The sequence below is a fragment of the Hypomesus nipponensis genome, chromosome 18 (assembly GCF_054491055.1).
Source record: "Hypomesus nipponensis isolate SF chromosome 18, ASM5449105v1, whole genome shotgun sequence".
NCBI classification, from domain to species: Eukaryota; Metazoa; Chordata; class Actinopteri; order Osmeriformes; family Osmeridae; genus Hypomesus; species Hypomesus nipponensis.
Window position 1 is genome coordinate 11,672,351 of NC_140378.1, and position 26,861 is coordinate 11,699,211.

The 26,861-nt window shown below is 39.3% G+C and overlaps 1 protein-coding gene across 1 annotated transcript in view; it reads left to right on the forward strand.

The window, feature by feature from the left end:
* The window catches only part of LOC146252116 (metabotropic glutamate receptor 4-like), a 78,661-nt gene that overhangs the window by 19,860 nt on the left and 31,940 nt on the right, over window positions 1-26,861 (forward strand). Inside the window, exon 2 of the mRNA XM_084680205.1 lies at window positions 18,384-18,600. Coding sequence (XP_084536331.1) covers window positions 18,384-18,600 — 217 coding nt within the window. The remainder of the gene's footprint in view (window positions 1-18,383; window positions 18,601-26,861) is intronic.

The following is a 26,861-nucleotide window of genomic DNA, read 5'->3' on the forward strand; positions in this document are numbered from 1 at the left end:
TAGAATTTTGCGGCGACCAACATTACAGACTCTGATAACGTTGGGAATACATTGAGCATTGGGGTGTTTTATTTTTGTGTTGGCTCCACTGCTTACTGCCCTATTCCTCCTTTTCTAATAACCCTGAAAGGAGGCAGGTGAAACTGATGCATCAAAATGTGTGAGAGGCCATGCATTTATAAGGAGGAAAGGAACTGGATAGAAGCTTTGTGTTTGAGGATAGCAATGCAAATGTGAATGAAAAGCAGAATCCACAAGTAGCTGTTTGGGTAGTGACTAATGAGAGGTGCCCTACTTTAACAAATATACTTTCTACAGCTGTTGCACTGCATAAGAAGCACAGACGAGACAAACAGAATATATTCAGAGCATAATTCAATTAAACACTGAAAGAAGTAGGAGTCCTCAAGATTGTGAACTGAATATGGCATGATTGTAAAGCCCTGGAAATATTCTAGACATGGGCTGAAATTCTGGATAATAATAGGAAGATGTTTATTGCTCTTTAGCATTGGTGATGTCTCTGATGAAATCCAAGGTTGCTTTTGACAAAGGAACCTATTAATTGACTGGTAAGCTTTAAATGGGGTAAGTATACATGGCACTAAGTTAAAGAAATTCATAAGTAAAGTATCCAGACAGATTTTCCCTTTTGCATTCCCATTTTTGCATATAGAAAGAGTACAAGGCAACACCACTGTTCCAAAGAGACGCCAATGGACAGCCCTGCAGCCAGCCTCTTCGTCTCTGGTGTTGAACACTAAAACATGGAAACAGTACACCATGTAAAACACTGTGGAGGAAGCTCACATCACTTTTCTTCGCTCAGTTCCTTGTGAAAGCACATTTATTCAACCAGTCACTGTGAAAAATTGTGTTCATTCTAATTCAGGTCCCTTCCTTTTATAAACGTGACTGACACATTGGCAGCTCAATCTGTCAACCACTGCATTAGTTCCTCATTGACAAAGTCTTTGATCAAACTTCAGTTACATTTCTTTGTGTGTGGAAAATAAATGAGCAGCTGGATCATGTATATCTGCAACAAATCAATACATCATTTTCACATGAATTTATCAGCCTTTATGATTCATTCATCAATATGGACACAAAGGACTAGGGATAATACCTTTTTTTCTGATTACTGACCCTCAGTGGCTAGACAAGCACAGAGAGATTTGTTAAAGCCAGCTTCATGTCCTCTTTGTTTGCATCTCTTAACAGTATACCATTCGTCTATGTTCCAGCGGTCATTGAGTTTCTAAAACAGAGATAAAGTAGATTACACATGACCCTCAACAAACACCACTATACTGTATATATAGTATTTGTAACAGAATGTATACAAGTCTGGGCCTGCTCATGTTACATGAACACCTAAAATGTGATCACTGTGCACTAATGGATTTCAGTTGAGACTGACGGCATGATATTTGCAAGCCCCACTGGAGTTGATGGATCTTTTCATTTTGAGTCATTTGTTTACCCAGATGCCAGGCCCAGCCTGTCTAGGCTGTGCCTATTCCACACGTCACTCCAGCTGAAAAATCACACAGGGCACAGTCACTGAAAATGATTAATGTGACAAATTAAGACGGTAAAGCAGATGTTTATAAATTAACATTCACCCTTATGTAAGAAGTTGTACAGGACTGTAGTACGCGCTGACTAGGTCTTTGTTCTATGCACAAATGATCCGCTTAATCCATTATGTTATAGGATAGGCAGTGTGTTGAGTCCATCAGATTCTTCATTGTGAAAGTCGTATTACAGTATACTTGATACAGGATCCAAGCTGCTGTGACTTGACATAATCTCTTCAACATGCATGTGAGTCTCTGTACAGTTGAGGCTAGCCATGAGGCTATCGAGTCAGAGGGGACATAGTGAGCCTGCTACTGCTCAACAGACTGGTAACTGGGAACTTCTCCAGCTGGGAGCCAAGGAGGCTCCGCAGAGACATGATCAAAGGATCTAAAGTGTCGCTGACGTGCGCTGACAGAGCTCAGCTCATCAGCTCCAGAAAATCCAGTAGCTTTCTACACTGCTGAGTGGATGCATTTGTGGTAGATAACTTCTACCTGTCATGCATTTGAGGTGGAAAAACAGTCACATAGATGAGCATGCACCATATTTAGATAAGAAACCTACTTTGAGTTTGTTGACAAAAGAGACAAAAGTGAAAGGCAAATTTATTGTTGAAAATCCAGGTTCAAAAACTTCTGGTGAATGGCCACATTTCTGGAACGTTTACTATCAGAAATTCCACAGTTAATGTGCACTGAATAGGTACAGATCCCTTTTTTCCTCATGTGGATTGCCTGTGAACGTTTACATTACCTTCACACTCCCCGTGGTGGCAGACAGATCAGAAACCTATAACCCAAGGCTAATGTGCTTTTTTATGTTGTGCCCTTCATGTCAAGGCAACCAAGAACATCCAGCTTTATAGCTTTGGAGACACACAAGGGGAAAATATTGGAGGGGGGGGTGTGGTCGTTCTTCTGGGGAACATGTCATTCGACAGATAGCACCCCCCACCGCCAGACACTGTGAACCCCTACCTCAAGCAGACATCATTTATTTTTTCTTCTTGATTTGGGGTGTGACATAACTGCCTTTTCTAGGCCTCATAAAATCCTGTGCAGCTGTCGGAAGACAGATAGGAAGGAAAATAGAGATGGCAAAACCCCTTCCTCTCAGATGACTGGGTGTAGATTGACAGATTGAGAGTGCACATGCCATACAGACTGATGCAATCAAAGGAAATATATGTTTTTTATTTGCTCCCTTCCTCCTAGAATATTAAAGGTTTATACTGAACAATACAGTAAACAGTATGACAGGAGAAAGTTTTGCAAATTTTGCTTCTCCCCTTTATACTTCTTACCATGTTTTCCCTCCTCTTATTGACAGATAACAGCCATTTGAGTGGCACTTGGTATTTTCTGCCATTTGTCAGGTGTAGTTTGTCATATTTCCAATATCATGTGTTGTCAGAACGCACCTCTGGATGTAATCTATTACCAAAATAATGTGTTTCTTCGACCTGACTTTCCAATTATAGCACTTCACATCTCAGACAGGAATATCAGAGAATAACAAATAAGTCAATTATCTTCTGCAAAGTGTAAGCACATGTGATGAGTTAATATCAGTAGGTTGCTGTACATCTCCAAGTAACGTTTTATATAATGAAATCAGTGCTGTTTGTGTGTGTGTGTGTGTGTGTGTGTGTGTGTGTGTGTCTGTGTGTGTGTGTGTGTGTCTGTATGTGTGTCTGTGTGTGTGTGTGTGTGTCCGTGTGTGTGTGCGTGTGTGTGTGTGTGTGTGTGTGTGTGTGGGAGTAAGGTAAAGAAAGCCTGAGAGAGGCTGTGAAATTGGCAAAGTGGTAAACTGCATATAGGCCCCAGATGGATGGCCTGGGGGGGAATTGTTATATTTTGGGAGGGGAAATACTCTCATTCTCTCCATACTAGCTGCAGGGAGTACTAAATTCAATCAAACATAAATGTAATCAAGCAAGTCATCGCTCTTTGTTGCTGTTGAGGGATTCAGTCACCATGGATTGCCCCCACCCACCCTCACTCTCTTTCTCTTTCTCCCTTTGTCTCTCTCTCTCTTGCCTCTCTCATCCCAGTCCCCATAAACAGACCTTAGGAATCATGATGACCAAGGTCACAGTGGGGAGATATTGGAGAGGTAGATGAAGGGGGCAAGTATATTGCTGGTGTTTACCCCACCTAATAAATCTGTTGATTTCCTTAGAGTGAACCTGTCTCTAAAGACGGAGTGAGAGTGTAGATGAAAGATGAGGATGTGTGCGACCAATTTCACCTGTCTTTTTGTCTCATCATCAGACTTTCCATTCAAGTTTTTCTTTCTTAAATTGTTATTTGTGTCTGTTTGGGGAAAATTTTACATTTAATGGTAAACAAAAGTTATCTTCATTGATTTTAACTGTCTGTCAGACATTTAAGGAGTATTAGTTTAATCAATAAACCTTTTTTTTGGTAAAATAAATGCATAAAGCAAATCAGAAATGAATAGGAAAAAGGGGGACAACCACATCAATTGCTATTTCTAGAAATGCCTATTTCTGAGTCTTAGCCAATGGTTTCCTTCCATGAATTTACTTTTACATCACCATTATGATTAATCAGCACCATATCTATAACATGGAGGTTGCACACACACAAGTGATGCTGACCAATCAGCGGGAATGCACCTGACACCGTGCTGCCACTTCTTGCTGCACTCCCTGTAAATAACTTCCTCTCCAATCATCTCTTTGAACTACTCCATTACCCAACCAGCTTCAGCAGTGTTGCAGACCAGCTCCATCTCCCCCAAACCACCTCATCCCTTACTCTGCGGTGGGCTGATAATATGGATGGAGGTGATGCTGCACACTTCCTTTCTTTTGAAAGTGTGCAAGGGTAGAATATGAGACTTTAGAATGGGCTCTATTACATGACCGCAGCAAGAAAGACCTGGTAGTATACATGAAAGGCAACACATTGTACACTGCGTTTTCATGTTATGCTTGAGTATTACACTGTGTAAAATCTTTTGAATTTCACAGATTTCAGAATAATTTGGTTTCTAAGAAGATGAACAATTCCAACTGTGTATACAGTATGCTTCTCCTTCCCAATGTAAGTAAGTGCAGACTTTGACGCTTCAGTTTTGGTGCTAGAGTACATGAATGAATACATGAATGCACCCTGTTGCACCCTGTTGCTAATTATTGTTTTTCTAGGATGATGACTACCAAAGGATTATTATTATCTGCCAGCATTTGTAGATGCTTGCATTGCCCCAAGCCACAATGCTATTCTTTCATCCTTTCATTTAATTAAAGCTTATTTGTTGAAGGTTTTGAAGATGTCAGGATTTTCTTCGAAACATTCCCTTTTCTTCTGATCAACACTGTTAGCCGTTTAAGCAGGTTTAGCTTGAGCATGCATTGAGTCAAAGAACCACCAGGATGGAGACCATTGTAGCTGGGTGACGCAACGCTGACAGTATTGATGAAGAGAAGTTATGTAACTCAGCTCAGCTCCTCAGGGCTTGTTTTTATTCAAGACGACAACCCCTGCTGATGTAACAGATTTCCTCTGTGTTAATGAAAAATCTGAAAGTCTGTCTCTTAGTGGACTCTGAGGGGATGGGATCTCCCACATGTTCCTCAAACCCAGAGCCCTGAGATCACAGACTCCATCTGCAACCACCTCCTCCAGCATGGCCCTTCTCATGCTAAGTTTGTTGCAATTTGCCTGTGCGGCTGCTGGATAGATACTGTTCACCACTGGTCGATTACCATATCTGAGAGGTTTGTAAATAGCTGAAGAGCAATTGGTTGAAATTAACTGAAAGTTAAATGTTTAGAGGTTCACATAAAGGTTAGTTTAAGCAAACATAAATAATTAAATTTAAGGCTGTCCGAATTATTGTTCCTGGTGATTGCTAAGATATTTTTTTAAACATCCCTCTTTTAATGATTTTGATTACATTTAATAGAAACATTTAACTTGAGCAGTACATCAATAGATGATCCAAGCATCTCTCTCTCTAATGAAAACAAAATATATGTATATTAGTGTTTAGTGTGCTTCATGTTTTGGCTACCCGCAATGTTTGGGGCTATCAAGTTGTTATGATCAGTGATCTATGCACTTTTGTAAAGCTCTCTTTTGGAAGTCGCTTTGGATAAAAGTGTGCTAAATGCATACATGTAAAAAAAATTAAACTAAGATTTGAATATTATCTTTGCTTCTCTGTGTTTTCCCAAGAAGCCTGTAACCAGACCAGCTAGTTCTTTGAAAAATGGATAATCTCCATCGGGGTGTGTGTCTGAAGACCATTTACCCAAGCCTCGCGATGACACATTTGACACTGACCTTCATCTTCTACCATTGTTCCTCAGAGAATCTGCATTATTTTCTTAAATGCTTCAGAACAATAGAGGACCTTACCTGAAGTGCATTGCTTTGTTGAAGAACTGAGACTCTGAAAAACGTTCCAGGAGAATCCTTTCTATGGAGGGGCATTGCCTTTGGTGGCATATCGATAAGCCTGGGTGGTGACTTTGAGGTGATCGATATGCCTTTAAAGAAAAGGTCAAGTTTAATCACCTACAAGTGCTTTGTCGACTCGGAATCCATTAATGTGAAGCAAGTGCTTTATTGTCAATATTGAAATAATTATTTATGGAACGTGGATTATTTTAGTATTTCAATAAAACTTTTGACAAATTGAGTCCATAACAGTCAGAGACCAACATGATAAAACAGATCAAACTGTTCTGTTGGTCAAAAATATATATTTTTGAGAGCAAAATGTCTCTTGAATCATTCAAAATATATCCATGACAGTCAAGACCATCAAGACCGTCATCCTTTACTAGAATTGTATGTCACCTCCCACAAACTTCCCCAGTCTTTGTTCTGTTTATTGGTGGATTAGCATACAGGATAATTCAAACGGGAAGCCAATGGATTGCATGCTTGTGATGCAATTACAGAGATGCAACTAAAGTCACAGAATGATTAATAACATAATCCCTTTAAAAAAAAACCTGTTCGTTGGTAAACGACCAGTAGCTAAATAAACGTCAGCTAATGTGTGCCATCAATCACCAACTGTTGTTTTTAACTTCTCTACAGTATTGTATTATATTTGTCTGCAAGAGGGCCGACTCGTTCCAATGCCGGGATGTTTGTCATGAAGGAGCAGCTGAACTCTGCTTATCTTCATCAGATGTGGTTATCTATGCTGGATGCCAGTAACGTTTCCAGGGTTGTCAATGTCTGCCAGTTGGTTGACGTGTACCTTGATGAATAAAAGCAGATTTTTGGGGGGGATATAATTCATTTTGTTGAGGAGCATAGTAAGAAATAGATATTTATGCTACATGTGTTGGTCCTGTGTATTAAGTGGACACAACATCCCATTATAAAACATTTTGGGGTTAGGTTTACTGTAATAAAAAGCTATAACTGAAATGTAGTATATGGGGGTGGGTCATGAACTTGAAACCCTTGAGTTGCAAGGCACAGGTTATTGCACCCTCCACTGTTCAAAATGTGCTCGCTGATGCTGCATTTTAAGTCCACACAAAGCGCATCCTAACAATTGCTTATGTAATCTATATTCACACAAAGCCCCTTATTTTATATGTTTAGTCAAAGCCATTCTTGCATTGCACAATAGTTCTCTATGTCCGCTTAATAACAAGAGTTCTTTATGTCCGCTTAATAATGTGGATTAGTGTCTGCGGTATGCATTAAATTAATTTGATGTGATCAGAATCAATGTAGGCAGGTTCAGATTGGCTGGTGCCACTGGGACATCAGGGGAGCTCTTAAACTGCTGGCAGTCCACGACAGGGGATGGAAATAAGACAAGATAACCTTTCTTCGGGGGCCACTTAGGTGCTGCTGTGCTCACTGGGTGCAGAGATACTTAATGAGACTCTACTTTCAGTTTTTCATTTGCTTCATTCCTTCTGCTTCTCTTGGCCTCTTTCTGCTTTTTGAAAATCTTTCTCCTTAATGTTCTTCTTTCCCCCATCCTCTGTTATATTGATTTGTCTGTATTCCCTTGAAGTGGGTATTGAGACAAAGCTCATTGAGATTAGATTCAGACCTGCTTGATGCCATCATGACTTTAAACAAGACAGCTGATATTTGTTCTTTGGCTTTAGCAAGGTGGTGTAAAAGCTGATGTATGAGATATGTAGAACACTGCATAAGACAGTATAATAGAATACAGTATGTTCTGGTATTGCTTCATCTTTTAAGATGAAGTTCACAGGAATTCAATAAAACGTTTAAGACTGAATTGAGTTAAACTGTATACATTTATGTAATCTACAGTATAAACACACTTAAGACTAGAGAGAGTTTCTGAAGTCTTTGTTGGTTCAGTGTGAAACCAATGAGAGGCACACACATGCTCATATCATACAGCCTTCTCCATCCCTGTGCTCTATTTATAAGTCTCCCCATACGCAATCCCAACTCTCCAGGGAGGTCATTAATTTACCTCTCGGTCAACGATATGCCCCACAAAAAACTATCAAAACCAGCAGGCTGCTCATTTTATAAGCTCCATGTTGACTCTAGAGATTTTTTATTTTTTTTCTCAAATACAGAATCCTACCCTTCACATTTCAAGTATTACTGAAGGTGCTATTTCTGAAAAGAAACTGTGTTCGATCTCAGAATCAACTTCCCAAGGACTCTAATCAGTATTCACAAAGTCAAAATGAAGCATATATTCTGTTGGTGGATGCTTCATCTTCAAAACAAAATACAGGGTTTGTGGTGTTTTCACAAGTCTAGATAAAAAGGTGAAGTGATATAATTCAGTCTGTGACCCTACAGACCCCCTGTGGCTGTGTTGTGTGTGGCTTTTCACCCAGGCACCCTGTCTCAGCATTTATCAGAGGAGGTCCGTGTCGACCCTGTGACCTGTGTGAGCTTATATCTTCCCTCACATTGGGCTTATTGTGCTGTAGTTGCTGTCAAGGCAGGGTAATGAAATGGCTCCGGGGGAGAGGGGGCTACTCCTACCTCACCATCTACTCACCCTCCACCTTGTTTCTGCATCACTTTCTTATTTGCTGCAATATTTCAGCAGTGTCCTGCTGAGCTGTGATATTTTTCCTGAAATGGGAAGCCCTGAAGGTGTAAGTAGTTTATCTGCAAAGAGATACATCACACGTCAGAATTTGCATGAATTATATGTGGGGTGTGAAGAACAGAGATAGACTTTTACTGAATGGATACAAAATAACTGTGGCTTCAAATCTGTTGCATCTGTCACATTTTTCAAGCAGTTTGAAAACTCAAATTTATCAATGTAATATTTGTGTTTAAGAGACTGAAATATAATGCATTTTAACATATTATTACAAGGAAATTGTCACATTGTTTCTGTTGTAGTAAACATATATTTGTTAGATATTTGGGCAGCAATATTAATTTGTAATTCAATTATTATCTTAGAAGGCACCAGACCAAAAGTTCCTCCCTTACACTGGCCACTTTTCAATGACCTTTTATGTAAAACTGCAAGGGGTATGTGAGATAGCAGGACTTATCGATTACTTTATTATTGATCCATTCTGTATGTGAATGAATGTCTCCATATGCAATGTTTATCCAGAAATTCACATTTCTTCAGTCCTGGATACAGATGCATTGGACTATGTTACACAGGTGTGGAGTGCTTCTCCCAAGTAACAATGAAACTTAAGAATGTTGCTCAATCAGCAAATATACCAATTTTGTTGTTGCACTTGTTAGTTGGGTACCAACCCATGCAGGCTTCAATGTCAGCAGCACTACAAGGCAACACATCCATAGGAAGCTGCTGAGTGCTGCAAGATCACAAACACGTTCTCCTCCATGGAGTAGGAACATTAGTCAAGTATTTGTAGTTGCAGCCAGATGCTTGTCAGTTGAATAAGAGAACTGGCTATGTTGATAATTGCTGCCAGGGGTTAAGGGACCAGTGAACATGTTATTTTTTGTGAGTAGGTTTATTAAGTCTTTAACGATAGCAAATGTTCTCACCGCCAGGTTGAGAGAATGTATTGACTTTTTGTCTAAAACTGTACAAGCTTAGTGTTATTCTCTGAGAGGGAGGCATGCTCATTGTTGTGACTTGTGTTATGATGAGTTGAAACTCAAGGTACTGTATTAGTGATCTGCCTCGTTTGTCCTCACCATGTACTGTGGGGATGAAAACAATCAGAAGCAGATAGTTCAATGACATATTGTGGAATTTGGCTCGTCAAATGACATGTATTTATATTCTCTAAAAATCAATCAACTCAATGTTAAGGAGCAGATAGTGCCCTTTCAACAGGGCTCTTTGTCCCTCCCGTGTGCAGCTCCCTGTGTCTAACTTGCATTTGTTATCCCACTGCTGGGGCCCACTTATGTTGATCATACCCCATCTCCCATCAATATCCTATCTCCATTCATCATTCTGTGAGAGATCCAGATGTACAGACTTACAGAGCATGGCCAGCTATTCTGTCTACACAAATCAAGACTTAATCAAGCTGAACAGGGCTTTAAATAGATTTCACAGAATTTTGTGATGGTCGGTCCATGTGAGAGAAATAATAATATTGTACATCTTCCGTCTTAAATTGGCATTTATTGTCCTATTAGTCATGTTGACTGAATTGTCTGAAGCTGTGTCACACTATCCATTATCAGTTCACAACAGTAATTAGTCTGAAGATAGCTGCAGTGCTATTCTAGTTCAGATCTATTTACCCTTTCACCCAGTAGCAGGTGGCCAAAGCTGTTTGTAAGAATTTTCCATGAGAACAAAGCTTTATATCAGCCAAGACCTTTGCTATAAAACAGCACCTCCACAGACCAGACCTCTCCAGCTACACTCAACAACTCCCTCCAAAGATACAATCTGAAACACATTCATCATTTTATATACATTTACGCACAAGACTCATTATCATGCTATTGTGAGTAACTATTTATTAAGCACTTAAACAAGATATTTCAGGAGTGTCTAATTGTGTAAAAAAATGCCATATTTGGTATTACATGTTACAGGCTCCAACATGTAGTTGGAATCACAATCTAATAATTTCTTTGTAATTGCCTGAAAGTACTGTAAATGGCAGAGCACAGAGATCTTGTTGAGATTAGCAAATGAGCAGTGACTAGGTGTTCTCACCCGCTATGAGGCAACCAGCCTAGTTGCTCATTCTAAGTACAAATTAGAATTAGACAGTATAAAATGTGACAGTGCAGTAATCTTAACATACATTTAATATGAAATATTTATTGGGACTGCAGCCATTTAACTTGGAAATGTTTTACTCATCTTGTTCTCACAAAAAGTGTAATTTACATGTTTTCCTGGCTTTTAATGAACACTTCATGTGAATTTACAGGCATTACAATTTAATGCAACAACATAGACATTTGATAACCTTACTGATGCTAAATTACTTTGAACATCTCAGTAGACTGTAGTAGTTTGTAGGCTTCTACCTTGAATAATCAAATCCTGTTACTTCATGTGGGAGACAAAATCCAGCTTTGCTAAGTGTTGTTTGAAGCAGCTCCCATTTCTCATAGTTGTTATACTGTAGGTATTAAGATGTGAGGATCAGGATCTACTGTAGGTAAAAGGCTCTGAGGAACGGAAGGTTCTGGCTGAGTGACTAGAATATCATGTACTGTAGCACTAATACTGAGCTAGCATTAAGAACGATTGTTCTCCCTCAAAAACATCCAATTAATTTACGTCTTTCCCTTTAAGTAATGTATTCAAACATTTGCAGTGGAAAATGCCCATTGCCTTGGGAATAGACAAAGAAAGTGTCATGGCAAGGGAATTTGAATTAAAAACTGTAATTCATTATAGTCCAGATTATATCATATATTTCAATACTGCCATCACCTTATCTAAGAAAGGGACATATTTCAATGGCTTATATCATATACTTCAAACTGAGGGACTTTCAAGTCTGAATATTGCCTCTGTAGTACTCGACTGACAGATTCATGAAATACTCCTTTCTTTTTCCTCTCTTTTGCTCTTCAACAATGAAATCTGATAAACCAAAGGTTCTTTTGGCAAGTTAATCAAGATGCTAAAATCCATTGGACCAAAAGCAGGAGTCTTAGCATTATTTGTACTTTAACACGTTTCCATCACATTTTGTGGTAAACAGTGAATTATTTTGTCTGACATTTATTAATAAAACATTTTTAACCTTATCTCAGACCATCTTTAACTGGTATTTGGGATAGAAATGTGCATGTTTAACAGCAGTAAGAATTCAATCTGTAATGATATAATTTCTCACAGTTGACAGTGCACAAATTAATGTTTGTCATTGCTTAACCAATAGAAGAACACCCCCATGTATGCAGGAGCAAGGAGTTGCTTTTAGGGGGAAACAATCAGTGCCAGGCTAAAATCCTTCCCAGCATTCGTATTTTTGTAAAGGCAAAGTATGAAAAATGAGGTATGTTTTTATGACAAAGGGGAAAAATGAAATGGAAACAGCCCACTCAGCCAGAATGGAAAATTCATTCTTATCTTGTTTTACCCTCAGACACAAAACAATACATGCTGCATGTAAAATGCGTCAGAACATGTGTTGTGTGAGCAACTTGTGAGCAGGTGTGTGTAATCCGATACAATATAGTTTGAATGGGTGTTTCTCATCTTATTCAGAGGGACTGTAAGCCATGAATCAATAACTTTCTGCATGCAGTCCATTGTCCATTACATGAGCATCTTCTATAGTTTTACTCATCTTCCCATGTATTCTTCAAGCTGTCACAGTCTAGGATGAGACTTGTACAATTACCTTGAAAAGCATGGACAATTGATCAAGTCTTCAAGATCTGCAATAACTCACCTGAAAAGACAACATAGACAGATGTAGTCTCAAAAAGAAATACAGCAGAATCGGGGGAGATGAGAGACTCTTGGGAGGCACTTGTAGTAAATGAGATCTGGAACATGGCCTCAATTAGAAAAATGAATATTTTCAAGAACAAACATGCATTTTGATATATATCAGAAGTTTGGTTTGATTTAGTCATAAATTTCCTTTCTTAAAATACAAGAGAAAATAACAATTGCTGGTTAACAAGTCACTTCACCTCCCTATAATACAGCATCATATGTCATTTCCTTTATCATGTCATGTCATGACAGAGTTGTTGAGACATTACCATTTCTTGTTGTACTTTCCTGTACATCCCCTCTAGTCACAGGAAATACGGTATGCACTTGGCGCATGGTGAGTGTTGGTGGTAATACAGGTTAACTCAGGAATAGTTGTTTTCTTCCAAACCTATCCTACTTTGTTTTTTGCCATTCTGAAGTAGGAAGGAGAAAGATGAGCTTTCAGGCAGGTCATGTCTTGTAATGTTTTCTATTACAGTACTTGAGGGTTCTCATCTTCTCAGTTAACAGTTGGAATAATGAACTTGCAGGTGCACCCACACGAGGGCCTGCACAGTGATTAACCAGCATCTCAAGGAGTCTTTACATGTGTTCAGCGCAGAGTGATGACTAATATCATCCCAGCTGTCATTGACTCAGCACAAATAATAAACGGTGTAATTGTATACAACCACTGTTGTTGTAGCATAGGGTAATTGCTGTATTCCACCTACATTTCCCATTACAAGTGTATATGGGATGTTACTAAAATAAATATAACATTATACTCTAGATTCATAAGCATCAGATTCCTTCACACAAACATTTCCATTGCCTTTTTATGCAAGGGAAGTAGGCTTTCAGAGTACAATTAATATCATAGAATGTTTAAAAAGAAGAGAAACAATGACCTCAGACTTTTTCACAGCTCAAGAAGAAGAAATATTGGTGTTCACAGAATGTCTCCTGTAATATATGCACGACAAAACCACTCTACCACTTTTCAAGTGGAACACCTATTAATTATAGACCCCAGCCGAGAGGTGAAAATTATCTGTTGAGGGCGGTGTCCCTTTTTGTTCACACACCTCATTTACATCCCTTAACTTTTCCATTGCCATTTCATTTTAGTACTTTCATTGTGTTTTTTTTTGTTGCCTGACTTCAAAGTAGTTGGGTACAGCAAGGTCACTAGTGGCATGTAGGATCAAGGTGGAGTAGTAGTAGAAACGCATGCACAGATGTCTCAGGGTCTTTGATCACCTACTGAATATGTGTTCCTGTTGTATGTCTGTTCCTGTTGTGTGCTTTGCTGACTCAAACAAGACATTTAAAGGCAAGGCTATTGCTGCTTAGAGGATTAGAAAAAAGGATAGTGAGAAATATACCTTTTGGGTGTTTTTGTTAGCTCACATCTTGTCAGAATTTATATTAGCATACAATTAGAATGTGGATGTGTATAAACCCTAATAAAAGATGTGTCAACAGTCCTATTGCAATGGCTTTAGAAAACTGCAGAGTCACAACATCAAGTCCAAGAATGCTTCTTCATGTCTTCCCAAGGCTACTCTTCAAAGTTGTTGAAACTTTAGTCCTTTCACACATCCCACACCGTGTGTCAACAACATGCTGGGGAGACCTTGAATCTCACCCTGAAGCTTTCCTTGGTGGCTGCTTAATTGAATGGTAGCTGTTCTGTGGTGTCTGAGGGCTGCATCCCTGCAGCATAGGGACCTTTGTTGACTGTGGTGTGTAGCTCTGCATGGCTCCTCTGAGAGCAGACTGGCCGTGACAGGGTTTGCTAATAACTTGAGCTGACAGACAGGTGTACAACTTCAGCGTGAAAAAAGAACCTATGCCATTACCTTGGTGAATGCCGCCCCTCCACAGGGAGCCTTCCAGCCTCAGGGATCAGGTGAAATCACAGTCTAACAGAAAGTGGGGGTGTCTGACAGAATCCCTATGTGCAATACTACCCACCTCGAGTCACAGCCATGGCCTGACCCTGGAAGAGTTTTCTTTGCTGACAGACACGCTTTGCAGATGTATGATTTAATATTTTGGCACACTTCTAATGAGCATCATTACCCTGTATTGATGTTGTACCAAATTAACCTTTGGACTTTTCCTTCTTTTTAAATTCTAAGGAATTCTAAGGACGAAAGCTATTATGTCGACAGATTTGAAAGGAATGGAGTTGTGCCGTGTCAGTTGGAGCTCTGGATACAGGAGAACACCTAAACATCTGTGCTGTTCCAGGAAGGCTGTGCATGCTATATAACAGTATTTTATCAAAACACAAGGATTTTTATTTTGCATCAACTCTTCAACAGTTCTGTGGCAGGTCAGAAGGGGAGTTGCTTGGGAATGCAATTTCTTGAGTCAAAGTGAAGAAGTTTACAGTGTTCCCGTACAGAACACACGCCTGTTCCGGACTATCACAGCTCTCCAGAGTGGTAGAATTCTGAGAAACAAAACCATGATATGCTTTGCTTGACGTTGTTCTTAACTGGATGCTGGAAAAAAATACATTTGAGGCTTATTCACTGAACCTCAGGCCATATTAGACTGACATGGATAGTTACAGTATCGCTGCAGGGAATGAATCCCATTTCCACATTTTAGATGTTAAGTACTACAGTTACAAAAGTAACTTTTTGTAACTGATTACTAAATTAAATAAGCCATTTTCCGTCTGGATCAGCCATCAGTGTTTTGTATTCTAGGGGTTCAGTATATTAAAAACAGAGCATACGAGTACTGTCAGGATGTTTTGAGAAGGGATTCTGTGTGATGTGTTATTTGTGTTTGGACCCCTGGGATGAGAGCCTGGCTGAACCTGGTGGGTGACACCACAGGGAGATGTGGTGTGACAAGCCCTGTGGTGGTGTTGTTTGCATTACGTTGATTTACTTTCTCTTTTGGGAAAAATAACAGAAAAAATATTATTGAAAGCAATTGCCTTTTAATCTGTAAAGACAATCTAGGTCATTTGATTATGGAGTCAGAAGGTAATAGCCTGACATAAAAGTGCATTTGATTTGATTGCAGCTGTTTATTCTCTGAAGGTAGACATATGAGTCACGTCTTGTGCCTTCCACAGAACCTTAATCATCGCCAAAAGACTGAGCACATAGACAGAGCCCTTCATGTGACTTCAAAGCATAGAAAAATGTGAACCATGTTTCCCCGTCCTTCAAAGTAGAAAGAGCACTCCAACTACAGTAGTGGGTACAGTAAGTTGAAGTTGAGAAAGTGTAAGGGTGTGATGTACCTTGAGGGTGTGTTCTGCATGATAGTTCCAGCCTCCTTCTCTGGCCTGCTGTCAGAGCCAGCTGTTTAACCAACAAGCCTGCTGACCCGTGCCAGTCCTTAGGGAGAACACTGGACACGCACCGCAGACACTGGCTGGCCTTTTTGTCCCTATGAGCATCCTAATTACCAGGCACACTGTGGCCTATTAACACTGCATGACTTGTCTCTACTTCTGGCCAGAGTTGAGCTGACAAAGATGAATATGATTGATACATTGTTATCCTATCCTGACTCATTCCACATGACACACAATGCTCAAAGAAGTGCCACCAATGTACAAAGTAGAAGACAGTTGATGCTCGGAGCATACATGGTTATATTTGTCTCACATTTTGATAAAAATCGATTTACTCTTTAAACTCATGCGTAAGATTGGACCATTTTTTTGAGAACTTCACTAAAAAGAACATGGGGTGCTCAACCAAATTGTACCTCACATTGGCAGTGCCACTTGAAATGAGAGACACCCTTGCTCCTTTGCATGATTGAACCGATACATGGTTGCAGTTGAGGAGGAGGAGCAGGAGAGAGAATGTGTGATACTGTGTTTATGGGGCTGGCTGTAGGGGCTGTGGACTGCAGGTACAGCTTGTCTGTACTCTAGTTCTGGCTGCAGGGGTGTGCACACTATACTCAGGATCAATGGGAAGCCGCAGCTGAAGACATCAAAGCCAGTCACAGTGTGAGGCTGAGGGAGAGGGGAGAAGGTTAGTTCTCTTGCAGTCAGCTGGCAGTGGAGGACCTGCTGGTAAGCTCATGGTTTGGACAGATGAACCATGCTCCAATGCTGTGCCAGGGAGATCCAGCCCTCTGATGTGCAAAAGGTTCTAGAATGATAGTTCAAAGAACATATCATGCATTGCTGCAGATGTCATAAAATGAAAGTACGTCTATTTAGTCAGTTCAATTCATTATTTTCATGGACCAGTGTGGAAATGGGCACACATTATATCCAGTCATGACATTCAAGAGTCATATCAATTGCCATTTGATGAATATGAGCTGGTAAAATGAAATACCTATTGACTGTGGTGTACTTTTTAGTAAACTTAGAACAGTAATCCGTGTAAAAAAAAAACAAGAGAAGAAGTGATAAAATGCTCCTGAAAATGAATCCAATTTTTGCAGCATCTGCATCCCCAGATACTTCAGTTTCTCCCCAGTGATACTTCAAGGTGACCGCATATGCCAAAAGCTCTTCAGGCTGTAGCATAGAGACAGACAACATTTGGAGAGACATTTGATTAGTTTAATTTAGTCACATCTTAAAATGACAATGAGAGTAAAGCTGAGCGAATATGATATGAAGGGACCCTTATCCTGAATAATCATACACTGTGTTTTATTCTGTGATGTGTGATGTGTTTCATGGACGTAATTTTAGAAATTAAAATGCATCTTGGGAATCCTGTATTTAGCATGGAGGTCCAGTTTTCTTGGATGCCATTGGATAATCATCTTCTAGGACTTATAGTAGATTGGCTTGAGGTATTTTATAGTATATGGTAAGGTACAGTAGTATTGTTGGAATCAGGACATCTAGGGTTTGCCCTTTCAATGTCCACTGAAATAATTCATAAGCCACAGGGAATTGGCAACAATAAAAAATGCATCAGCATAAAAAGTGTGTCTTTATATTTTATGTTGTAGCATGAAACACGTTATTGAATGTCATAAAATCTACTCAGTTAACTTCCAAACTTGACAACGAAAATAATTCAGTACTATACTGCAAGATCAGAGTCCAGTGGCAATCATAAATCTGAAACAACTTGAACTAGCAAGAATAGAGATAGTGTATACTTATCACTATTTGGCTGAAGGGTGTCTTAAAATACTTCTGGAATGGCAGTTTTCTCAGTTGGAGTTGAAAGCTTTTTCTGCATTTGTACAAGCAAAAGCACAAATATGCAGATACCCAATCTTGCACAGTTTCACTTGCTATCTCTGAAGTAAAATGTCTGGATAAGCAGTTGGTCTATGTGATGTTGGGATCATCGGGATTATTGGGATATGGGATTATTCACTGTGGTTTTATATGGCTATACCTGGTAATGTCGATCTTGCCTAACTGCATCTCCTATTTGATTATTGCATTTGTTCTGAATAAATATACATACAAAAGAGAGGAAGAGTTGTATAACCTATATTACTTACTTTGTTGTTTACTTAAATGGCTATGATGCTTTTGTGAATGCCAACAGGAAAATAATAATGTGCTTTAACGAGGTACTTTAAATGTGTTAGAACAATTGCCAGAACAAAGCCACTTGTCTGTAAAAGACTAGATACGTTTCACCCCCAAATGAATCACATCATGTCTGTGAGAATTAAGTTTTGAATCGTTAACAGCTTTTTTGCTCCTTGATTAGCTCCAGGGCATGAATGGTATAACACTTCAAACATCAACAGCAGTAATCTCATGAAGATCATTGCACCCTCTAAAACAACACTCTCACTTCTGCAGGATGCTGTGACACTGACTGACTGTGTTTGAATTTTTCCTTGAGCAAGGCTATTTTATGAACAAATGGCAGTGCAATGTTGAGGATGTGATTTAATATGTTAATATGAAGACCTGAAATCCCTCCATCCCTCTCTCTTTCTCTCAGATCCCTCAGGTGAGCTATGCCTCCACCGCTCCCGAGCTGAGTGATAACACACGCTACGACTTCTTCTCCAGAGTGGTGCCCCCAGACACCTACCAGGCCCAGGCCATGGTGGACATTGTCAAAGCCATGCGCTGGAACTACGTCTCCACTGTGGCATCAGAGGGCAACTATGGAGAGAGTGGTGTTGATGCATTCATTCAGAAGTGTCGCGAAGACGGTGAGTCAGGTTTCTCCTTTGTCTGCCATGGACAGTAAAAGATAAATGAACTCATTGAATACAGCCCCCTGCACTGAACCTCTAAAAGTGCCTTTCAAGGAGCCTCTCTGAGATATACAGCATCTTTAAGAACCATAGATGGACTTGAACCAGATGGAAGCAGTCTGCAAATATTCCATGTTATGTAGGTCACTTTAAATACTGTACTTCCCTCTACGCTTGAATCGTTGGTATGAAAGCATCATTGATTGTTTGCTCTTAAAGAATCCTATTTCTAGTTCCATGTGGAGCAAACATTCACAGAGATTGAATGGCACTTGACCTACTATGTGTATATGAATATAGGGTGTCAGTCCTTGAAATAAATGCTTTGTTCAAGTAGCAAGCAAAGCAACACAAACAAAGCAAAATAACTTAATGTCTGCAATTATTTTGACACAGTGGCCTGTATTTGCTTAGTTGTTGCTCAGGTTTTGGCACCGTGCCATCTATGTTATTGCTTCTCAGGCAGCACTGCATGGTGGAAGACAATCCCAGTTACATCTAAGTAATGACATTATGTGTGCTGAACTCAAATGTGTGAATAACAATGAACAATACATTCCATTTTGACAATCTGACCACTCATCTATACCAATAGTGAAAGACAATCACTAACCTTTATCACCAGATAGCAAAATCAAAATGTCATAATGTCTTTACTCTGTTCATGAATTGTGACAGTAATGAATCTTACAACATTCCATCATATCATTCTCCTGACCTTATTTTAGAAATATTTAACCGTAATCAGTAACAGCTTTTGAAATTGTGAGCTGATGAACAGTGCCTCTCTGAATAGAAAAACAAATGTGTGCCTGTGTTGAAAGCCCTCACAGATCTAAGAGAACGAAATAGTTTAAAGTCATTCTACATTTTTTCTTGAATGATGCTTTCAGTTAAAGTGTCTAGTAGTTGATTTAAGGCACAAGATCTGTGAGAAAAGAAAGTGAGAGTCAGTGAGAAACTATATGATAGGGAGAAGTAAGCACATGCCTCCAGCGGCATAAGGAGTGGGCGTAGTACACGGTTGGGAATACAGACAGCTCTGTGCTGGGAGCTTCCTGCACACGCTTCTCCTGACCCCTGACCCCGACTGAGGCTGAATGTAATGACTACCGACATGCTTGGTGGTCTCTGTGCCACTGCGCCTCCCTCTCCTGCAAGCGCCAAGCTGCTGCCTATCACCGCACATCCTGGGGAAAGACCGGTGGCAGAGTAGCCATTGCAAGGCCCACAGATGTCTCCCAGCAGTGAAAAATGAGTTTGTATGATAATGAGTTCTGCTGGCTCAGCAGTTTGGAGGGCTTAGACCTCAAGTTGCACAATGGGGAGGCTACGGAACAGGCGTTCCTAGTGGGGCAAAGATTAGCCGGAATAGAAGTTATTCCCAGGGTCGGGCTCAGTTAAAGCAGTACTTTCAAACTACTCAGATTCCGAGATGGATTTTGAAAGAATCAAAGGTGTATTCTGTGATACACTTCTGGCAATGGTAAACATGTACCCCATGCAGCTGCTGATCCCATGAGCCCTGATTGTCCTGACTCACTTACCCACTAAATCATGGCTTGTTCCATTAGCATCCAGATCACCCGGGCTTCATGGCTGACTTCCCTCGATTAGGGGTTCACTTTTGGAGGCCTGCAGTGCTTCTACAGACCATTATACTTTTCTCTCTAACAATGCTTCAAGACACCAGTGCACTTATCCCTCAAAGGCATCAAATCACATGATGTGTTTCAGAGAAATAAACAGACACTGCTCAGGAAAAGAAAAACAAGAAATTCTCCGGAATTCTCACAAATCGGAAAGCTGATTTCATTGATGAGATTGGGAAAAATAAATCAAAGACCAACATATGATAGCTCAAAACTTCCCAATTTAGGCCTTGTATTGAGTGATCAAAGGGAAAGAAAGAGAACAGCCATACAAAAATGATTAGAATTTCCATAGAAGAAAAAAAATGACATGAAAATGTCATTTGCCTCTGGTTTAGACACATTTGGGATGCAGGTTGTGTAATGCCAAATGGTAAATACCTTTGGGGCTGCAATTTCACATGTGAGGCCCAAAGTATCTGTAGATGTACATGTATTTCGCACCAGTGGTGGTATTATGGCATAGGAATTGCTATGGAATTACATGGTATTGAGTGAGAGCCGCATAGGTTATTACAAAACTGCAGAGAGCTTGGCATGGGGAGGGGTGTTAAGGTGGATGTCAAAGTGGATGTTGTAAAGAGGCCGTTAAAGGTTGTGTTACCAAAACAAGATCAATGTTAACATCCACCTAGACTCCTTGAAAGGTCTCTCTAAGTTTCACTTGTGTTCCAACTTGTACCACTAAACCAAAAGCAATTCCTATGTAGGAATCCATGTGCAGCGTTTAATGTTCTGCATGTGTTATTTAATTTGTTGGATTGTATATAGCTGGGCAAAACTTTCTGATGTTACATGTGATCTACACCTAAGCATAGTCCTGGACTGTCTGCCAGTGGCTCCATCAGAGATAAGTGGCTATCAAAGCTGCAGGTGTTTGGCTGCCGGACAACCTCTGCAGAGGCTTGCTTTTCAGAGCACTGCAAGTTTAGAAATGGAAGGCTGTTCCCTCTCATTAATCAGTCAAACCAAAACCAAGTCAATAATGCTGAGTACACCACTCTCTCTCATCACACTTGACAGGAGACAGAGTTGGGGTTGTCTCACAAAAAAGTGTGCACCATTTAGCTATTTAGAAATACTGTACCTCTGAACATGCATAAGACTCATCTCAAGATCAATCGTGGTTAGGTGCAGATTATTCATATTCCAATTATTTCCTAATTGCACACCCATCCTGTTACCGTTTGTTGTCAATTTATTTATTTACCATCTCAGATTGCTCTGACATCCCCACTGATGACTCTAGTATGCCGGGTGAAAATGAGTTGACTGGATGTGATTTCATTAGGCCTAATGAGCAGACAAAGGGGACGCTAGGTAATCAGGCTCTTGATGATATGTGGCCTTTCATGTACTCTCCTGACTGGTGATCACACAGCCCATTCACTAGAACTAGGATACACAGATTGCTGCTGGGGACCCTTTAACACTAGTCTGTGACAAGCAGTCTTCCGACATCCACACAAAAATGTTTCTGCTGTGGAGAGGAGTGTTTTTATTTCTTTTTTATCTGTGACCAAGTACTATTCTGAATTGGAATTGGCGAAGCCCAACCAATATGGCTTACATTGTAAGTGAAAATTACTATGTTCACAATCATCTTCCCCTCTGCAGTCTGTCTCTGGATATTGGCTTGAGTACACACTCTGTACATGTTTCCACAGGACTAGAGTAAACCAATATGTTGGCAGCTACTTGATTCTGAATTGGTCTTGCTGTATAGAGCAAAGCTTTACTCCTGAGGTGATATAATCTAAAGAAAATAACATTTTTTCTGTTGAAACGAGCCCCAGAGCAGAAGAGCCACGTGCAGACCTTAGTAAACCTCCTGAACTGAACACTGTGAGAGATCTGAGAGAAAAGACAGTTCAGTTCAGTAAAATTCAGTTAGCAGTAACATACTGCATTGTAAATAGGTTACAGTACCACTTTGTTAAATGTACAGGACATACATAGGTACACATTTAAATTAAATAGAACAACTAATTACAGTTAACAGTATTAGTCTTATGGGAATTAATAGCATATTGTTTACCATTCCCCTATTGAATGGGAGCCCAGTAGACACATTTTAAATCATGGTCATCATTCTTACTCTGTCAGCAGTCTTCTTGCAGATTGCCATTTGAGGAACCTGGGCTTGGCATGGTTTGTCACTTGATTGTATAAATTAGTCTGCTGTGCAGATGGAAGCTGCAGGGTGATTTGTGGACACATAACTCATCTGTTACTCTCAGTGTCTCTACCTCCTCTTGCTCTCCTCAATCTCTTAATGGTTTTTTAAGAAACCAAGTCAGCAATCCAAAAGTCTGACATGGTATTTGTCAAATGAGACTTCTTGTTGTCAAACATCCCTGAAGACAAACAAAAACAAGGGGAAGATGCATTGAATCAACGTGATTCACATATTCAGCATTCCAGTAGGATATGCCAAGTTATAATGTCGACTTGCATACAAAAATGATGTGTGGTCTACATAAATTAGCATTAAGTGTAGTCAATAGTCAGTGCATAAGTACAGCGTTTGGTCAACTCAAATGTAGCAGTATGACCAGTCTAGCAATAGAGTTCTCTGTGCTTTATAAATTGCAGATGCCTGAAAAGTGTAGTTGCCAGATGAAAAGACTGAAAAATATGTATCATGTCACATGAGATTTTCTGAAATACAGAGAGTACTGGCTTGAAGTGCTTTACCTGTGCAGAAAATAGTGGGCAAAACATCACACATTTCATTTTCATCTTACACAAGGTTTTTTGGGGCAGGAAAGCCTGGCCTCACCGGAACACTGAATATGTTTTTTTCATGGCCATACTGTATTTGTCTTGAAAGATTGGGGGACTTGATTGAGATATATGGTTCGGATTAGGGCCTCCTGATGCCTTTTGGTTTTGTCAACTCAATTCCATTAAGTCTGCTGATGCAGTTAAACTCATTCTCTTAATGCGTGACCTGTTCTATGACCCATTCAGCTTAGCCTCAGACTATGCTATAGGTCACTTTTATTGTTGCATTAATGATTATGATCATATGTTCATTGACTTGTTGCAAGACTACTCCTTTCCTCTTTTCATTTCAGGTAGCCCCTTTTTCATACAGGGTTCCGGTTCTTGCAGACTCTGTACTGTACAGTTCTGTTCATGTGGTCCTGATTCATTGCCCATTGTAGATGTCAGAATATTTCTGGTTTATTAAGGTAATTCAAATGGTAAACTATATGTCAATTGTCCATCACGTGCCAGAAGCAGGCTATTTGATGATATAAGGTTTCCCAATATCTTATTGTACTGTTCTAATGAAAATGTAACTTGTATGACCCTGTCCCTGGCTCTGCTCCGTGGTTAATCCATCTCACAGTACCTCTGAAAAGGAATATTTTTTTCCACTGCTGACCACTATTTACTATTTAATACTTTTATTTTAGAGACTGCTGGCCTAGCTAGTTATGGACACTTACCCCTTAAACAAAAAAGCTAAATTAGTGTGTCCATTGACTTGACCACTGAGTCAAGTGGTCTGAAAATGTTCAGAGTATAGACTGGGACTGACTGTAATTCCACCCACCCAGCCACCCAGCCACCCTTCATTTTGTGATTTTAATTGCAAGGGTGGATGTGACAACCATCCTCAACAGGTGTGCAGAAAAATAAACAACCAAATAATCATTATTCCCACCAAAAACGTTTTAAGCCTCTATACAAATGCAATTGCTTGTAGTCATTAATAGGCCTATTACAGGATAATAATAGACTTAATTTTGTGGTTTGAAGAGAAAAATACAATTTATGTTTTTTGATGGTGCATTTGGAATGGTAAATATAAACCATTATCCATGATAAATGATGTGCCATTAAATATTTCCTCCTGTGGTGTATTCTATGATATGTTTAAATTAAGAGTCTTAGGCATCCCCTTCATCCTTTAATGAGCCGACAGCCATGAACATTAGCAGATTCTCAACCATGAATGTTTGCATTTTGAGTAGCTTAATATGGTCAGCCATTTTTAGCCATTAGCTTTCTGTTCAAATGATTCTGATTATTTCAAGATGGACTATTCTTACCTTTATTTAATATTTTGAAACATTGAAGAAAATTTGTGGAACACAACAAAATAACTCAATCTCAGCAGAAAGACATCTCTGATGCTCATTTGCCTTTCCCTGCACATCCTGTAGTGAACAGTAAGATATCATTGTCTAATCAACAGTGCTATATTGCCTAATATCAGCATAGGTTGGGGGGTCATTTCTACTTTTTGAGCGACAGATGGAGCAGTGACAAGGGCAGGGACTGTAGACAGGTGCACAAGGATGCCAGAAGATTTATTATAAGGGTATTTGCTTTGAGAGTTTTGTACCCTTTGGCGTGAGAGGAGTGTCAAGAACAAATTTGATTAGAATACTTGTTCGGTAGTTTAAATTATTATTGTATTTATATTTTTACAGTAACTTATGGCAACTTCAAAAATGTCTCTCTTTTTTCATGTATCCTTAATTCTGAAGATTGTGATCCTTAAAGAAAAGATGGTTGTCAATGGTATTTTAAATCTCCAAGTACTTCAAATTGAACTTCGAATGATCACTACAGCAATAAGATGCCTGGTAAGTCATCATTACCATAAAATAGACTAACTATTTGATTATCTTACATTAATATCTTGTCATCCAGAATCCTTGCGTATATCAGCCATCCGTCTTTACCCCTCTACTAAGTTTCCCTACATTTTTTACTCCTATTTTTTGCTCAATGTTTCATTTTAATGGTCTGATATACAATACTTGAATTGGTTGCTGGGCAGAGAAAATAAGATATCGAAATGCAATCTTCAAATGTCCAATCCATGCATAAGGTTGAGCATTTCCATCGGCCAGGGCTCATTTAACACTGATGGTGACTGGGTATAGCTTTTGGGGGTTAAAGGAGATGTTAGGTGAATTGACTGTTTATCCTCCCCTGTTTCTTGTGTATATTTCCCCTATTCTCCCACCAAGCATGTTACTGTATTATTTATAGTGTGGCCATTCAGAGTCTCAAGGCTGCAGGTAAAACAGAGAGGATTCTGGGAAATGTGCTGGTCAACTGAACATGTACACATGAAATGCATTAGTGGTTTCAATATAAGTAGACAAATACCGATCAACCTTGAGATGTAAATTACGTTTGCATGAAGGTACAATTTTTTATGCAAGAGAAATACGCATTTTGAAAATACATATCTGTAAATTACCCCCCAAAAACTTGAGGGTTGAAACGTTTCCTTGATAACTAGGTCTCTACATTGAACTTCCACGCAGGTTATTTTATTACCCAAAGAAAACGTGGGGAAAGTAATATAATATTTGTCCTCTATCACAGAAGATGAGTAGGCCTACAATGGATAAATTTGCATCTTTGTTTTTGAATTCAGTTGTTTTGATTGGACACTTGATATTTTAGAAATTGTATTTTTTTGTAATACATTTGTAAGGTTAAGGAAAGCTAATTGTGTTGATGTTTTACAACAATAAAGAATATATTGCATATTATAAATGTAATCAGAAAAAACTGTCAGAGGGTTGATTGAGGCCACAGATCAAAGGTTTCAGAGATTTACCCTTTCACTCTTAGCTTCGAGCAGTGACTAGAGGTGTGATATTATGCACTAATAGAACCTGACACTGTACTCATCCTGTCTTGTTGTTCTGAACACATCAAGTTAGAGGCTAATGGCCATTAGCTCAGGGCCAGTTTGTGCAAGAGGTTTCAACACCTGCTGCATACCCATAATCCTTGGGAAGTAATGCTTACATTGGGATTCCGCCACCAGTGGAGTTAGTGTAGGTTGTAAAACTCCACGGCAGGGGGCCATCTTTATTTTTTCAAGTAAGGGTCTGCTCTGAGGACTCTCTTAGGATATGAGAGATCTCCCAGGGCTGTCACATGTGTCATTTCATCACTGCACAAGACAGTACCTTTCACAACGCTCAAAGGCCTGTTATTCTCCAACTTATAAATCATTTAGCCCAAGTAAGAAAATGTAATTTAGTCATTTTGAGGTCTAATTTATGGTTGCCCCAGACCCTTCTGTCATGTACCTTTTATTTATTCAGAGCCTTGGAGCTGAACAGTCAGTAAATTCCCCAGTGTTAAGTCACTCTGTGTATAGACCTAAGGAAAATATCAGCCTAAATGTACTGGATAAATGGACAGTCAAATGAGAAAAAAGAATACATGGACTGCTCCCATTTATCTTTTCAAATATTATAACTTATATTTCACACCAAGAATAAATTTGATTTGTAATGTTCAGGGGTTTGAAAAACTGTCAAAATCAAATTATTAAAATTGTATTGTTTAGTCCATAACTCATTAGTCAATGCCTTTGCTCAGTAGTTCTCAAAATTAAATAAAAAAATATGACTCACAGTCACCGTCGGACTTAATACTCAAGTCATTTTAAACACATATACAGATAATCTATTTTATGTTTAGCATTTTCCTACAGCTTGCCCTTAATTTCCATGGATTTAATATAACATTTTTAACGAAACATTTAACATCACACAAAGGCACCCTTTTGGA